The sequence below is a fragment of the Vitis riparia genome, chromosome 7 (assembly GCF_004353265.1).
Source record: "Vitis riparia cultivar Riparia Gloire de Montpellier isolate 1030 chromosome 7, EGFV_Vit.rip_1.0, whole genome shotgun sequence".
In the NCBI taxonomy this organism is placed as follows: Eukaryota; Viridiplantae; Streptophyta; class Magnoliopsida; order Vitales; family Vitaceae; genus Vitis; species Vitis riparia.
The window spans coordinates 12729107-12746653 of NC_048437.1; the positions used below are offsets into that span (position 1 = coordinate 12729107).

At 29.6% G+C, this 17547-nt stretch overlaps 1 protein-coding gene across 1 annotated transcript; it reads right to left on the reverse strand.

Annotated features, from left to right (window-relative positions):
• Positions 1-11415: 11415 nt before the first annotated feature.
• Positions 11416-17269, reverse strand: LOC117917568 (ER lumen protein-retaining receptor erd-2.2-like). Its single transcript, XM_034833883.1, has 6 exons — positions 16787-17269; positions 13635-13837; positions 12960-13100; positions 12775-12855; positions 11736-11863; positions 11416-11638 (listed from the first exon to the last, which is right to left on the reverse strand). The coding sequence occupies exons 1-6, from the start codon at positions 17010-17012 to the stop codon at positions 11593-11595; spliced, it is 825 nt and encodes a 274-aa protein (XP_034689774.1). The 5' UTR covers positions 17013-17269; the 3' UTR covers positions 11416-11592.
• Between the last annotated feature and the right edge of the window lie 278 nt (positions 17270-17547).

Here is a 17547-nt window from a genome sequence, read left to right on the forward strand (position 1 = left end):
TGGTGTGAGTTTTTTAATGATATATTTGACTATATGTAATTTATTCATGTGTTTATTTCATAGATTTCTTTATCCACTTTCCACTGAAAATCATATTATAAGGACTTAACATATATTTTCGACATGACTCAAAAAAATAAAAAAATAAAAACGATTTAGGGCCGGGTTGAAACTTGTTTTTGGAAATAGTTCTGAAAAATAATTTTTGAAAACTATTTTTTTATATTTTATAAAAGATAAATTTATTTGAAAAATTAAAATATTTTTAGGTTGTTTTTAATATTTTTAAATATGTTTTAAAAATAATTTTTAGATCTAGTGTTTCATTCTACATGTATATATAATTATTTTTTAAAACAATCATGAAAAAACAAGTGTGTGGACCCTGTATTTTTGCTCAATGCGTTCCCACTCGATGGCGTGACTCGCTTTTCATTTTATTTATTGAAAAATATGATTTTTTTTTAGAAAAAGACTTGGAGTCGCCACTTATTTTTGTTTTATTTTTAAAGGGAAAAACAAAATAAGAAAGAAAAACCTTAAGTGTGACTCATAAAAGAAAAACAAGTTTGTGAAAAACCAAAGTCAGGTTTGGGGGTCAGGTTACCTATTGGGAAGATACGGTGGTGAGTCGTAATACCCCTCCAAGCCCTATAATAAGGTTTCTACTAAATAAGGTGAAATAAGTGTGACAATTGATAAGGAAATCAATGGATATCATTGAAATGATCAAATAATAAAATGAATCATATATAAAAAATAAGCAGTGGGAGTGAGATCGTACCTCAATAACAAATAATAGTGCACTATCATGGAACAAGGTTAACTCGAGTATAAAATCATCACATGCATATCAAAGAGCAAGACAAAGATCAAGTAATATTCATTAAGATAACAATTGACAATCAAAGAGAAAACTCATATGTAGGGCCCCCACCAAAGCCCAATTTATCTTGCATGAATTAGTCCCACAAATTCCATTATTTTGGAATTATGAAAATCAAATTCATGCTTATTTAAAAATCAAGGAAAATGAAAAATTATTTTAAAATCAAAGAAAATTTGGGCAAGTGCTTACCTAAAAGGAAATGTAGCAAGTTTATTTAAAAACATGATTTTTAGTGACTTAAAACTCTAATAAAGGATGAAAAGCAATAGAATTAAAAAAATATTTGAAAACTAGAGTGAAATTAAAATTATTTGAAAGAAACCTAGAGTTTTGAAATTTATTTGAAAATTTGAGTTTTTTTAAGAATTAGAATTTTGGAAATTAAATTTGAAAGAAATTGGAATTTTGAAAATTATTTGAGAATTGGAGTTTTGAAAATTAAATTTAAGAATTGGAGTTTTGGAAATTAAAGTTGAAAGAAATATGCATTTTGAAAATTATTTGAGAATTGGAATTTTGAAAAATAAATTTAATAATTGGAATTTTTGAAATTAAATTTGAAGAAATATGAATTTTGAAAATTAAATTTAAGAATTGGAGTTTTGAAAATTAAATTTGAAGATGACATTTAAAAATAAATAAATAATAATAAATAAATTTGGAATTTGGAATTTTGAAAAATTTATTTGAAGATAACATTTTAAAAATTAAATTTGAAAATTACAATTTTTTTGGAAAATTTATTTGAAGATGGCATTTTAAAATTAAATTTGGAATTTTGGAATTTTTGGAAAATTTATTTGAAGATGAAATTTTAAAAATTAAAAATTAAATTTGAAATTTGAAATTTTTGGAAATTTTATTTGAAGATGACATTTTAAAAATTAAATTGGGAAATTGGAATTTTGGAAAATTTATTTGAAGATGACATTTTAAAAATTAAATTTGGAATTTGGAATTTTTGGAAAATTTGAAAAATGGTATTTTAAATATTAATTTTGAATTTTTGGAATTTTGGAATTTTTGAAAAATTTTAAGAATGATTGTTTTGGAAAATTATTCGAAAAATAGAAATTTGACAATTAAATTTAAGAATTTGAATTTTGGAAAATTATTTGAGAATGTAATTTCAAAAAATTAAACTAAAAAAAATTGAAATCTTGGAAAATTGGAATTTTGAGCATTTATTTTAAAAAGTAAAATTGAGAATAGAATTTTGGAAAATTAAAATTCGAAAATTGGAAGTTTGGAAAAATTATTTTGAGAATGGAATTTCGGAAAATTCGAATTTTGAAGAATTATTTGAAGATGAAAACTTATTTTGGAAAATTAAACTTTAATACAAAAAAAAATGAAGAATTAAAATGTAAATGTGGGTGCATGTGCATGAAAGTGGGTTGGAAGAAGTTTAAGTGGAGGAAATAGTGAGAGAGAAAAAAAAAAAAAACAAAGAATGGGTTTGGTAGTGAAATGAGTGGAGATTATTAAACCCATTGTTTTCTTCATGGCCCAATTTCCCATAATTCATATAAATTAGAAAGTCTTGATTGAATCAATTGAAGTTCCTCATCTCTATTTTTGAGTGCGTTGCTCGTATACCCAAGAAAATCATGACTGCCCTAAGTACTACAAACCAGTCATTCAGATCAAAAAACTCACTTCCAAGAGCAATCATATTGCCTTTCGCCAGGTTTATCAAAAAATGACACAAGAGCTGCCACCATCGTCGAGACCTCCTTTGTCGGCGATTCCTTCTTCGGACTCCCATCTGACTGCTCAAAGTCCAAAAGCAGCCCATCATCTGCCACCACACTCCGCCCACTGTCAAACATGACCTCTGCCTCCTTCTCTGGTGCCACCATTCCCGCATCCTGGAACCCACTCTATTCTTGCTACCCTTTTCTGGTTCTCTTCTCCCTTTAACTCAAAAATCTTCCTAGCCCAACTTTCTACTCCCCGTCTCTCTCTGTTCTTACTTGTCCGACCATCATTTTCTCTCACCCCTAGTTCACCATACACCTCACTGGCAAGCTGGTGCGGTCCAACCACATGGGCTTCCATGGCTATGGAAAGTGTTCTCATGAATAATGAAATGATTCAGTAGAGATGATGATGGTGGGCGATGGACGATGGTGATGAGAGAGAAGAGTATAACGGTGTGGGTGTGACAACATGGGTGTGATGTGTATGAAATGAGTAGGGTAAGGTTGAAGAAATGGTAGTAAAATAAAAAAAACACTAGCAGATTCAAAGCGAGATGTAGACAATATGAACCAAAGCAAGCAATAACAGAGCCTCAATAATCTCAACCCGAATCTGGCATGAATGATAAAATAAAAACCAGTAATGGCTAGCCTATGAGCAACCTAGAAATCATTAGAAACATCAAACATACCTGGTCAAACTCCTCTCGAGCAAGCTTTGCACATCTTCAAGCATTCCTCCATCTCCTAAAACGCCTTGATCCCCCTTATCCAACTATCTCCTCTTCATTGCTCTCGGTTCAACCAAAATGTCACCACCAACCCATTGTTTCTGCCATCATCCTCTGCAGCTTGCTCAGAGACGTCTCTATCCCCCAACCACCACCATGGCAAGGTGGTGGTGTGCTTGGCCATGCGTCCCATGCATGTGGCTCCAAAGGAAACCGGCCCCCACTCTAAGACATGCTGCCAGCAAAGTGCTCCAAAAATAATAAAAAAAAGACTTAGGCCAAAATGAGGGTCTACAAAGTGACAACAATAGAAAACAAGTAAGAGATGTTCTTTGAGAACACTTTATTTTTCATTATAAGAACAAAAAATAGAAAATAGTTTTGGGTTGTCAAATTTATTTTTCTAGTTTTTTTGTTTTGAAAAACAGAAAATTGTTCTCGAAAATAGTTATCAAACACGACTAAATTGGAAGATGCTTTAGGGAAGAAAAAAAAAAGGAATTCATGGAATAAAATGAAATGTGAGGAATTTTGTGATTTACGTTTAGGAATAAGAATAACAAGATGTAGGTGGTGTTTGTTTTTTTACTTAATTCTAAATAGAACCTTAATGCTTAATAGTATTAAATATTAGGTTGTTTGTTATTGTAATATTTAATTTATATTAAGAATTAAAAAATGAATAAAAACCAATATGTTATTTTTTCTATTTAGAAAAAGCTATATATTTTGGATTTTTCTATTTAGTAAAAAGTTTATAATAAGTCATGAAAAAACAGAAAAACAAACAACCTAAATTCCGAAAACAAATTGCTTTCAGCAAAAAGTAAAAAAAACAAACACCATCGTAGTATGATATGTAGAGCCTTGGATAATATTTGTAAGAATAATAACATTATTACAATGTACAAGATCTGATAATAATTTGGTGGTTAATATATTAATTCCTTCACGTTCTGTGATCATGGCACGTCCGTGACTTTCCCAAATGAGCTTCACATTGTACCTAGTGCCTACCATAGATGACCTATATCATATTCATATATATCATGTGACTTTAAAGTTCCTAAAAATTTAAAATTTTTTATTTTATTTTATTTTTGAAATAAACTTTGGAGATTTTTTCACTTTTCCAAGCAATGAATTTGACTTTTAAATATTCCTAATCCTGGATTAACCTTACAAAAATTTTAAAGTCTTATGAAATTTATAAAAGCTGGATATGAATATATTGAAATCTAGAGGAAATACAACCTTATCCTAGGATCATACTCCAATAAGAAGCTAACTCCTCCTAAATATGAGATCCTAGACTCTGGAAAATATTAGTTTTCCCTAAATCTTTATCATTAGCACTAATTAACAAATAAGTCCTAAATAAAAAAGATAAAAAATAAATAAATAAAGTTAAGGACTCCTAAAAAGATATAGCACTAGGGATAAAGAACAAAACACTAAACTAGACCATAGGTTATGGAACAAATATATGCTAATTAAAAGAGAAAACTCCTAAAGATTTCTTAGGAAAATCTAAAAGAGAGGATTTGAAACTCATTAGGTTTGTACCTTGAAGTGTAACTAGGTTTTTTTTTTTTTTTTTTTTCTTTTAGGAATAGTGTTAAATCAATTCTTCACTTTCTTAGGTATAGTGTGAGACCTATTATCTTTCTTGATATTCAAAATCTTATTTTGAAGGTACTTAGACTCACTCACTGGCATATTTATCATTGGAAATTTTCAAATAGTTTACTAAAGCGCTTTTTTAGTATCATGGTCAAATTTATTGTAAGTAATGCACTTAGGGGTTTGCCTAAAGAATGATTTATAAAAAAAAGAGCTTTCTTAGGTTTCACAAAAGTAGTCTTCCCATTCATGGGACTTTCAAATTTGCTTAAGTAACCTAAACCTCTCTTGTCTCCCTGGACCTTCTCTTTCTCAATCATTCCATTCAAGATTTTAGAACTATGATGAAATACTTCATGTTGACTTTCTAAGTTGATGTAGTTGCAAAGTAAGTGAATCATTTTTAACCACCATATCACGGTATTCAAATTCAAGAAACTTATTTTTTTTTTCAATTAGATTTTCCTTTTCAATTATAAATTCCTTGATTTTACAATCCATGTTAGTTTTCTAAGATCCATAAAAAATTAATTTTTCATTGAAATCATTTTTTCTCAAATTCAAGGCATTCAATGAATGTTTTTTTATTCAAGGTTTTCTTTAATTTCATATTCTCAACCTTTAACTCATAACTCTCATGATATAAGTCATTATATGAGTCTTGAAGAGTGTCAAACTCCCCTTCTTCATCATCACTTAATTCAATAGGACTTTCAATTTTAGAAGATGAAGAGAGGCAGTGAAGGCAATAAAATTATTGTTATTTTCACTTTTATTTAAGCTTGTGTAATTATTATTATTCGACTTATAATCACTCCAAGTCACTTGCATAACTTTCTTGTTCTTGTTAGGTGTAGGGCAATCAGAAGAAAATTGTTCATTCCTTCCACAGTTGAAACATGCAACTTGTGATGATTTTAATTGACCTTTTTATTTATTTTTCTTAAAGAAAGATTTATTCCCTTTCTTTAAGTCATCTTTAGAGGTTCCTTTATTTTGCATTTTCATAAAAATTTTAATTTTTTTAGCAAACTTTGACCCTAAGAGGCCTTACTATATTCCTTCCTAAAGTCAAGAATACCAAAATTTTATATTGAGTAAGAACTTGCTCACTCTCATTGACACACTTGCTCTTCTAAAGAGGCCTTTAATGTTATCCCTTTATGTCTTTTAGGGGAGGGTAGTGTCATCTCATAAGTCTAAAGAGAACTTACAAGTTCATCTACTTTCATTAAGTCCATATTTTTACGTTCCTCTATTGTGATCACTTTAGCACCGAATCTCTTAGGGAGAGATCCTCATATTTTTCTAACCACTTTAGAGTTAGGTATTCTTCTCCTAAATTGAAATAAGAATTAAGAATATCACTAAGTTCAGTATAGAATTCAAAGAATGTGATCGATGTATTTTTGTCATTTATTGTATAAAAATAAAATTTATAACCAAATTCAACCATGCTAAGGTAACTTTTAGCCAATAAAAAATGGTATTTTAACAAAAGTTATAGTAGTATAACGGTTTTAGGTGTCATCCACTATGATGAATTATTTTTGGCAATTAAGGCTTAAATGGAAAAAAAAGAAATGAATGCGATAAAGTAACAATGGTTTGACAATTCTTCATAATAAAAATGAAAATAAAAATGATTTCAATTTTGGGAAGAATAATTCAATGTAAAATAATCAAAATTTGAAAGAAATTTAATAAGAAAAAGAAACTTTTAGAGTTAGGATTTTCTAGAGAAACAATTTATTTGGTGAATAGGTGTTGAGATCTAATTTTCATCAAGTTAAATTGAAAATCTAAATTCTCATTTAAACCATTGTTTTATTTAACTTTAAGTCTAGATACAATTTTTCTTCGAGTGATTTTATCTAAAAGATTAATTCAAATCATTCATTCAATTCATCTTAAATTATCTTCTAATAATTCAAGCAATACAACTATCAATTTCATTAAATCTAACTTTAAGAATTTAATGAACCAATTTAGTTTGCATTATAGTAGTCATTTAAGATAATTTGAAGAAAAAAATACTCGAAATTCAATTAATCAACCAATTGGATTAAATAACTTTGGCAAATCAAGTTTCATTTCTCTAATTTACCATAGATCTTTTCTCTAGATCCTCCTTTCTCATAAAAAACAAGATTTAACCACTCATGCTTGGAGATTTGGTTGCACAAAGCATGTTTGGATACTAAGAAAATGAGATAAAATAGAGAATTCCATTGAGAGAGAGAGTCTCTAGAAAATTCCAAAATCCAAAAGTGTCAAAAAGTTCTTAATGAGAAATTCAAATTCCTATTCATTCTCCAAGGTCAAGTAGACACTTGACAACATCTTGAAGGTCTTTTAGAAACTTACAAATTCAAAAATATGGAATTTAGCACAAAAACAACACTTTTGCACGAGATCTGGCCATTTTGCATGAGCACCAATAATTTTGCACGAGCATTTCTCCTTTCACACGGTCATGTGAAATTCCAAGGTGAATGGTAACAACATGTTTGAAGCTTTTTTGGACCATTTTGCAACTATATGCAAAATTTTGCATGAACATGCAAACACATTACTTAGCTTGCTACACATTTTCCTTCTTTGCTCTAATTCGCACAATTGTGCGAAATTTCTAATTCTTCATTTTTCATCACTTTTCAATCTCATTTTTTCTATGATCAAATTAAATGCATCATTTACACCTTAAAATCATTTCACAACTCACAAAAGAAAGTCAATAATTATTGCAAGAGCAATAATATGTCAATTGAATATTTTAGGTATAGTTATTACTCAAAAGATGTGAAATTTATGAGAATTATAATTTAAAATATGTTCTCTCTAAATAATAATCAGAATGTCTCATCCTCTTTCATCTTTATGTCTTTAAACTTTGCAATTTTGACAACTTCATAAGAGAAGTTCCCTCATGTGCTATTGAAAGAATGTCTCATATCTCTTTAGCATATTTACATGTTGCAATCCAACAAAACTTATCAAGATCAAGGTTTGAAATATTGGTAAATACGGATATATCGATATTTGGATTTTACGGATTTATTGAAAATATCGGTGGATATTTAGACAAAAATATTAATAAGGCAAAAATTATTCAAAATTCATGAAATATTTGGAGAAACTCCAAAAAATGATAAAATAAATAAAAATATACATGTTAAATTTATTTTTTAAATGTAATTGATATAGGTGTGGTTAAAAAGAAAAATATCGGTAAGCAAGGATATGTCGATATGAATAATTTATTATTTATCTAATCAAATTAATTTTAATTTATAAAATATTAGAACTTAATATATATATATATATATATATATATATATATATATATATATATATATATATATATATATATATATATATATATATATATTAGTATTTTTTTGAATAAATTTATATTTTTAATATTTTAAAATAGAAACATTCAAAATTCAATAAAATTAAAAGGATAAATATAAAAAATTTAAAAGTGAAGTGATAGTGATTTTTTAGATTAGGATTAATGAGATAAATGATGATACATTTAATAGTAAAACTATAATTTATTTAATTTAAATGCATTCAATAATGTAAAATAAATTATGATGCATATACGACTTTTTAATATTTAATTATCATATAAATGATATTAAAAAAATATTTGTTAAGAAAATTATAATGATAGTTTTTATACATTTATTAATTAATTAAATAAAATTTAAAATAAAACAATTGAAATTTATTTTTATTTTTTTTAATAATGAATTTAACATATTTATTTTCATCATATATTAACAAGGGGAAACTTGGCTCAGTGGCAACCAAGCTTGAACCTAAGCCTTGAAGGGGTGGGCGGGAGGGCGGTGTTGATCGCGTCAGTTTATTGACTAACCAAAAAAATCTAGAAATTTCCCGAAAATTGGCAAAAGAGCCAATAAATGCCAATATATCTACGATTTCATCGAGATCAAGATTGAACTCATTGAAAATACAATAAAAGGCTTTGACATTTATCCCACTCATTTCATTGTCTAATCTATTCCACTCTTGTTTTGGTTTTAATGCACTACTTGGACTACCATTCTTGTCATCTAAGACTCGAGGCAACCACCCATATTCCACTGTCTTTTACCTAGCATTTTAAGAAAAAAAATTCTATTTAGATTTTCCAATGGGAGTAATTACTCCCAATAAAGAATGGTGGATAATTTATAGAAGTTTGGTTCCATTTATCAAGACTAGCAAGAATTGATAAAAAATTTGAAAATAATTTTTTTCCACTTGATTTGTGCTTGAAAGAAACTCAAAGTCTAGTCTTGATATAATGAAACTACTTAGAAGGGGTGAATAGGTGGTCCCTAAATTAATCTCCCAATCAATATTTTTATTACCTACTTTAAGTTTATCTCTTTATATTAATTCTTTAGTGAGAACAAAAATCCCAAACACACATGAATAAAATAGATTTATATACAAGGTATAACATGGAAAAATCACCTAACAATCTCTCGACCCCTAAATAATTAACTAATTATGAGAAAATAATACATATATTTCTCAATTGAATGCACCTACTCCTTAGTAGCTTATACCGTCAACAACTACACTTTTTCCACATTCTTGACGTTGCACTCTCTTGTGCTCATTAATGGATTCCTTGAAGCCCTTATCAAAGTTTCACAATAAGATCTTTGATCTTTGTTAAGTCGAAAAATTACACTTAAGAAAGATATTGAAAGTTTGAGAGTTGAAGGATCAAGCTTTGATAAATGGTTATGCTCTCTTAGGGTTCATAAAAGTCTACCTTATTTTCAATAAAAATATTTCTATTTATATTTATATTATGAAACCCTTTTAGGAAATACTAAGAGTTTTCTAATTTTAAAAAATTCCAAAAACTCTTTTTAGAATTAAATAGCAATTTACAAACAAATACAATTTTTTAAAACTTACCAAAAAAACATTCCAAAAATTATTCTTAGAATCAAACACCAATTTAGAGATACACACAATTTTAAAACTTACCAAAAATAATTTTTGGAATTAAAAATATAATAGAAACCAAATCAGGAAATATATAACATTCTCTTCTTAATTTATTCTATTCGTCATTTAAAAAGATTTAGCATCCATATATATATATACTTTAAATTTTACGACTTCAAATAATTGAATTTGATAAAGTTCAAAGTTGTCAAGTCGCATCTAATTAATAAGAAAGGAATAAAATTGTCAACTAAATAAAATATACTAACACATATGTATACAACTTCTGAAATAAATAATGGGTAGTAATTTATCATTTTATCAAGAGTCCTTTTCAAAATAATTTAAGAGTGTTAAAACTTAAAAGCATATTCTAATCCTTGAAAACAATTTTTAGTGTTTGGAAATGATTCCTAATGGTTAAAAGTGCTTTCTCATGCTTGGAATACGCTTCCTTAGAGAAATTATGTGTAACAAAGTTGCTATAATAAGTTAAAAGGTGCTTTTAACTAAAATCACTTCCAAAAATATAAATACTCTTTTCCTTACCCTTTTCTTCTAAAAATTACTAAAAATGCTTTTTAGTCACAACATTGTAAAATAAAAGGTGGTTTTTATGAAAGAGCCATTAAGCTCTTTTCTGGCCTCGCTTTTCCTTGGCTGTTTCTGAAATTCAAATAGAAGAACAATTCAACAAAAGTATTAATATGTGTTTGATAACGTCAGTAGAAATAATAATTAAAAAAAATAGTTTTTGAGAACACTTCTTAAACAATATTCTCATTTATTTTCAAAAATAAAATTCACCTAAATCTCCATGAAGATCATGCCTATTTGACAACTGTTTTCAAGAATAAATTTATATTCTCTAGAACAAAATAATCAAGAAAACATGTTTAATAATAAAAAACTATTTTCTATTTTTTATTCTCAAAAACAAGATGTTTCCAAATTTTCTTTTTATTATTTTCTACTATTTTCACTTATTTTTTAAAAGTCATTTAAAAAAATAATTATTCAAATATATAGAATAATTAAAGATAAAACAATATACATAAAAAATTATTTTTAATACATATTTTAAAATATTAAAATCAAGTTAAAAACATTTTAAATTTTTGAATAGATTTTTGTTCTATACAACATCATAGAATAGTTTTCAAAAACTATTCTCAAAAATTGTTTTTGATAATTATTTTCGAAAACAATTATCAAATAGGCCTAAAGTTAGCATACATTTATGCACAATACGACAATTTTCAAAATATTCTCTATTACTAGGAATGCTTTATAAAAAAAAACAATTTAAAACACTTCAAAGTTATTTTTCTATATAAAAAAAATATTTTTTATTAAAAGTTTATCATGTTTTCTAAGTTAATTAAAAAAAAGATATTTTTTTAATTTGTAAGAACAAAAAAGCTTTTTTATTAACAGGCCATTAGATTTTTCCTCCAAAAACACCACATGCAGCAACTCAACCGGAAATAGCAATAATGAACGTCATTGATCCAATTGCAGAGTTAATTTTCTCATTAACTATAAAATTATGGGGACAAGTAAGACTTGAAACCACCAAATTCTTAAAATTAGAAGTAAATATATCTTTTATATGTAAAACAAGATGTGTATGGTTACACCTTCCAAGCTTGGAGCCATAATTCTAGACTGGAGAAGACAGAGTCATTACAAGTTGGCCGTCCATGACACTGCAAATCAGAATATATGAGCAGAGATTTGTCACCTACATGATGTAAAAATGTGGTAACAGCTGGGGTGTGAAAATATAAAGCAACGAGGCCTCACCTCTTGATGTAATAGTAGCAGAAATCGGCCAAGATGAATGTTTGAACTACTTCTGCAAGTAGAATCATTGGTAGCCACAAGAATCCGCTTCCTATCAGGTATAGATACTTCCCACCAATCTCATAAACCTGCATGTGAATGGCAGCAAAATGGCAGGTTATGGATTTGAGATCTCAGACCATCTTGGAATGATCGAGAGAAACTGGAATCGACACCAGATTTCATCAATGAGATGGTAGTTCAATGCCCACCATGCTGTTTTCATTTCTTTGTATATGATTCACAATTCCACATTGCACAATACATACAATTTAGTTGATAAAGCTGAACAAATTAGAAAAACGAAAGAGAAAAAAGTTTGTATAACTTGATCTAAGTTTGTTTATGTAAGAATTTTATGTTCTTGGGGCGTCAACACGTCGATTGTCTTCTTGATTTCTGAAAACTTAATAATCATGTTTGACTGACCTTAGGGATATTATTTAACGTATGGTGTCTGTTTCGATCATTATCTCATGGATTTCATGGTTCAAATGCTAGACTAATCCAAACAAATCCAGATATCTGAGATGCTGATATCAGATATTTTCTTTTCTACTACCCAGTGGAAGACAGAATTGAAAACCACAGCAAGATAATAACAATGATTATCAGCTACTCAGGAAAGAGACTTTTATTTACTTCAGAGGAAAAGAAAAGGCAGAAGAAAAATGATTATGCCTCTCTGTTATGGAACCTATTATAGAGTTACCAATTTCTTCTCAATTAACAAGATTCTTTCATACACAGGAGTCAAATTTTATGATTTGCCATGTACCGCACACAAAAAATCCATGTTCAAACAAGGTACTAGTTCTCAAAGACTAGAGCAAGGTCAGTTCCTGATCCCAGGGCTAAGCCACGAATTTTCATCCTGTAGTAAGGGGTTTCTACAGAGTCCATTGTATTCTTAAAATGTATTAGGAATTTGGCAGATGAAATCCACACTTCACATCAAACAGATAAAGATAGAAGAAGAACCCACTACACCAAAACTAACCTGAATGAACCAATGAGCGCATCCCAAGAATCTTGCAACACCCAATGCAAATACATAATGGGCTGTAAATGGTTCAACCATCTGAAAACACATTTAATTAGAGAAAAATAAAATAAAAAAACCTGCTTCTCATAAATTAGTAAAATGCAAATTTAAAAGCAAAAAGAGCTTCATGAGACCTAAACCTTGGCATTCTGCATCAGCCGAAGTTGAGGCAGCACAGAAACAGATTCCAAATAGACACAAAATGCCCAACAAATTCGACTTATCATTGAATGTTGTGTATAAGGATGAACAAGTATGGCAAGGATGGCAGAAGGCAGCACCTGCAATACAGATGGGAGAAAATGCCATTGAAAAGATGAAAGAATATTATAATATTTTCATAAGTTCCTCTATATATTAAATGGCAATAGCTAGAATGTTTCAAGCAGAAATAAATTCATTCAAGAACAACCACCACATTGTATGTTATAACTCATATTGTCCTAGAAACTTGGATATAATAGAAAAAAGGGCAATAGAGAATAGCAATAGAATAAACCCATTGGATAGGAGATTGGGATGGTTAACATCACTTTTCCTTGTATTATATCTATAATATAAATGCAAACTAAATATGTATCACCCCAGCTCGGTCTTACGGGAAATAATGAATCAGCCAAGTCTTTCCTGCTCCAATATCATTTTGGGCTATAAGATAATATTTTGTAAAAAATCCAGAATGTTGAAATACAGGATTTAGAAGTTTCATGAGTTGAATATGTTGAATGGAATTCAGAAATACTTAAACATGTACCACATATGTGTTCTACTGAGATAAAGCATAACCAAAGACAAACAATGAAGAAGGTATCTACCACGTAATAATATATGGGAAAGTTGTCCAGCTCCTTGATGTAGGTTGACTTCAACTTGAACCTTATCATGTAGATAACCCATAAAGTCGATATAAGTGTAGCAAGATCAAGGATTGTGTGAATGTCACCCTCCATGACAAAACTACAGTATAATCTTACAGCTAAGAACATAGCTGTTAGCTCTTGAGTCTTCAATGAAAGGCCTAAACAAGAGAATAGCAAGTCAGATTATTGGCACAAATGGGACCCAGTAATATGACTAAACCTTTTACTCATTCAAGAATGTTGAAAGTATAGATATGCAAAGACTGTCTTGATCATACAGTCACAAAGCAGTAGAACATCCAATTACACGTCAATTCTTTTCTCCCACATATGCTTGACACTTGTCAACGAAGCGATCAATTAGTTTTATGACATAACTAACTTGTTGCAGTTAATATGACAATTCTGTAGCAGTTATGTAATTAATCCATGCAAACGACTATGAGGCTTTGATCTCTTGAGATAAGTACATAAGAAACAAGCACAAATTCATCTACCAGAAATCTTTCTTAACTTTTTATATCTCTCTCTTCAATTCCCTTTGAGAGTAGTTAGATTGGTTCTTTCTAAGTGTGTTTCTTTCTATGTCAACTTGTGAAACTACTCGGAATGACAAACACTATGACTTGGATTTGATGAAAATGGAAGGTAAAAAAAAAATAGATAATCTCTTTCTCGAAGATTCCCTTCATCAATCAAGAAAGAAGTGCCCAATACATGATTAGGAATAAGAAATTCAAACTGATTTATTTTCATATAATTATTAACTTGCTGCTAATTCTTTTTATTGTTTTCATTTTTTTCATTTTCAAAGATACAACAATTATAAAAAATTATCATTGGTCCTATTGGGTGTAAAAATGGATAAGGTAATGTTTCAAGAATCTTCAATTCTTAAAACTATCATAAACCAATTCCAACGAGTGCCCTATTTAGATAATGTCAAGTGCCATAGATTTATTTATTTTTTTAATTAATCTGTTCATTCCATCAAATTGTAATTATTTTTAGACCTTTCATTTTTAACTAGCATTTTGTGTGCAATACCATCAGATGCTGAGACCAATCTGCCTTATACCTACCATGTTAGCAACTGATACCACGACTTTAAACCATGCACATACAAGTCCAAAAAGAAGTTTGCCTGTGAAGCAAGGTCTCAAAGCTTTAAACTCAATTAAGTTACCTAACATCTTAAGCTTTTAGTTAATTGATAGCTTAACACATACTATTGCACCATTACATAACCATTATTTATTTACACACTTGCTATGTTACCATCATAATCACTGATTTAGGCGCATTCCTGTACAGATCTTTATTACCACCTGGTAGGTGCCATATTTGTTCTTTTGAAGTACCTAAGATATCTTCAAGTTTAAATCCAATACTTGGAAACTACTGATACTGCTTATAAAGTGAAAGCACACTGCTTTAACTGAGCTTCTATGGAAATCTACTGTCTCAATTAACAAGAAAGAAAATTTGCTTCACAAGCAGCTTTAGCTCCTTAAAACTTTGTAACATACCAGCAACATTGATGTCAATTTTATTGCATTATACATATCCATTATCACAACTTTTGGGTCTACACAAAGAATTAGAAAAAAAAAAACCAAACACTTATCCTATGAAGCCTATAAGTTTGCTGTGATCCACAGTCACAACTTTTCAAAATAAGCTACAGGCCTACAGCAGGGAGTCTTTCCATTTAATAAAATAAAATATTATGCACCACATACTACATATCGATAGCCATGTGCACTGCTTGTTCTTTTGCTTAAAAAAGTAAAAACAATTATGATGAAATAAAAACAATTATTGTGATTTCTTGTCCTTTTGCTAAAGAATAAAATAAATTATGCATCATATACCAAATATAAACAATCATGTGATTTTTACTAAAGAGCATTGAGCCCTTGTATAAGAGGGGATATGTGCCCAAAGTATACCGAACCCCAAAAAAACTACCTTAGAAAAAGAACTAATAGGTTGATAATCTTATGGATTCAAATAAGTGAAAAAGGAGTTAAGAACATAAATTTAGCCTGAAGTCACATTGAGCAAATGAACATGAGAATAATTCTTCAACAAATGGGAATCGTCCTTCATATAAGGACTTGAATGATTAATGATATCTTTCAATTGTCTGAGTGTTAATTGGAGTGTACTAACTATTGTAGCAATGCTAGAGAACAGGAAGAACCTTCAATTTTACCACCCTCATCTACCATGGAAACGCAGAAACAAGGATTTGATTAGGGCTCAAGATGGCAAAGGAGAAAACCTTTGAGACAGATGAACTGGGTACAAAACCTACCAGATCAATCCTGCACCCAGCAGGAGTTGGGTTTTGAAATCTCATTCAAACTCAATTGTTTTATTTCCCAACTGGAGAGAGGACCAAATTAGAACAAGAGGATTTCTGATATGAATTTATCCTTCTCCATTGATGATTAGTAAAAAGAATTCATAATTATTGTTTTAAAACTTGAAAACCAAAATATTTTAACAGCTCTGGAGCATAAGAAACAATCAAGAAAGGCCAAGAGGACATGTCCTCATCAAATCATATCAAGTGGGTTCAATCTGGTTGGGAGGTTGACCTAACATACTATACCAACCTCATTATTTTTAGTTTTCTTGTTGCCTCTCGAAACAAGGCATAAAGAAGCGTATAAATCGTCCAACAAGAAAAAACAGAAGGCAAGAAGAAAAAGCTCGAGCAAATGGGTTCTCCTCGAAACAAACACCTGGAAAATCTTAAACATTCTGGAAAATATTTGTTTCCCTGACTTTCCAGCAAACAAACACCCGAAAGCTAATTGAAGATACAATATACATTGGAATATAAATTATGGTTAAAGAATTTTCTTCCATTGAAAATTCTCACATAAACAAATTTCCCCAGGAAACAAACAAGGCCATATACAAGAAGAGAAAATCCAAATTGCCCTTTCTATCTCCATGCTCATAAACCAAAAACCCCATAATCAATCAACGAAAAACCAAACAAAATTAAAAACGAATTGCAAAAAGGAAGAACAAAGCATAACAAATACTAATTTTAAGGAGAAAAACCCCCCAAAAAAAGAGAAAAGAATTACCAGAACAGGTCTTCTGAGTGGTCAGCTTGTAAATCAAGACCATAATCCCAACAACATGAATGGCTTCAGAGGCAACAAAGAAGTGGTTGCGATCTTTGACGAGAAACTTGAGAGCCAACAGAGAGGACAACACTGACGTGACCGCCAGGAAGGCCTTCACTTTCATGGACTGCCTCCTCACCCATCCAAACAGGACATTCACAGACGAATTCCTCCTCCTCCCCATCCCTCTCTCCGTCTATGCACCACTTCTTCCAGAGCCGTTTAGCAGGGACAAGCACAAGGCGCACGCAGTAGGTATGAATTGTGAATTGTGATCAGGTTGTATTTAACTCTTTCTGCATCTACCCAAATCCCAATCAGATACTGCTACTGCCACGTTTACAGAATTAAAGAGGAAGACAGGTGGGATGGTGAGGAAATGGTTGCAGGACAGTCTTGGTCACCGAAGCCTTAGTTGGGACTTAGGAAAGATCACGTCTTGACTTTCTTCAATTTGGTAAGGCTGACTGTCCCAACATTTCACTTTCCTTCTTCATTTTTATATTTTCCCTTTTTATTCTTTTTATTATTTATTATAATTTTAAGTTTGTCTTTTATCCTTCAAATATACCATAATCAATGCTACATTCAAGGTTTTTTTTTTTATATATAGAATACAAATAAAAATTTCCAAATTATTTTTTAAATACCTATTTTACATTCAAGATAAATATTCAGTATTAAAAGATTACTAATAATTATTTTTATTTGTTATTAAT

Excerpts from the sequence above, each read along its gene's own strand:
- LOC117917568 (XM_034833883.1), bottom strand. The coding sequence starts at position 17,012 with ATGGGGAGGAGGAGGAATTCGTCTGTGAATGTCCTGTTTGGATGGGTG. Across the intron at positions 12,856-12,959 it reads GGCTGATGCAGAATGCCAAG|ATGGTTGAACCATTTACAGC; the intron begins GTTTAGGTCTCA and ends ATGTGTTTTCAG. Across the intron at positions 11,639-11,735 it reads TGCTACTATTACATCAAGAG|TGTCATGGACGGCCAACTTG; the intron begins GTGAGGCCTCGT and ends TCTGATTTGCAG.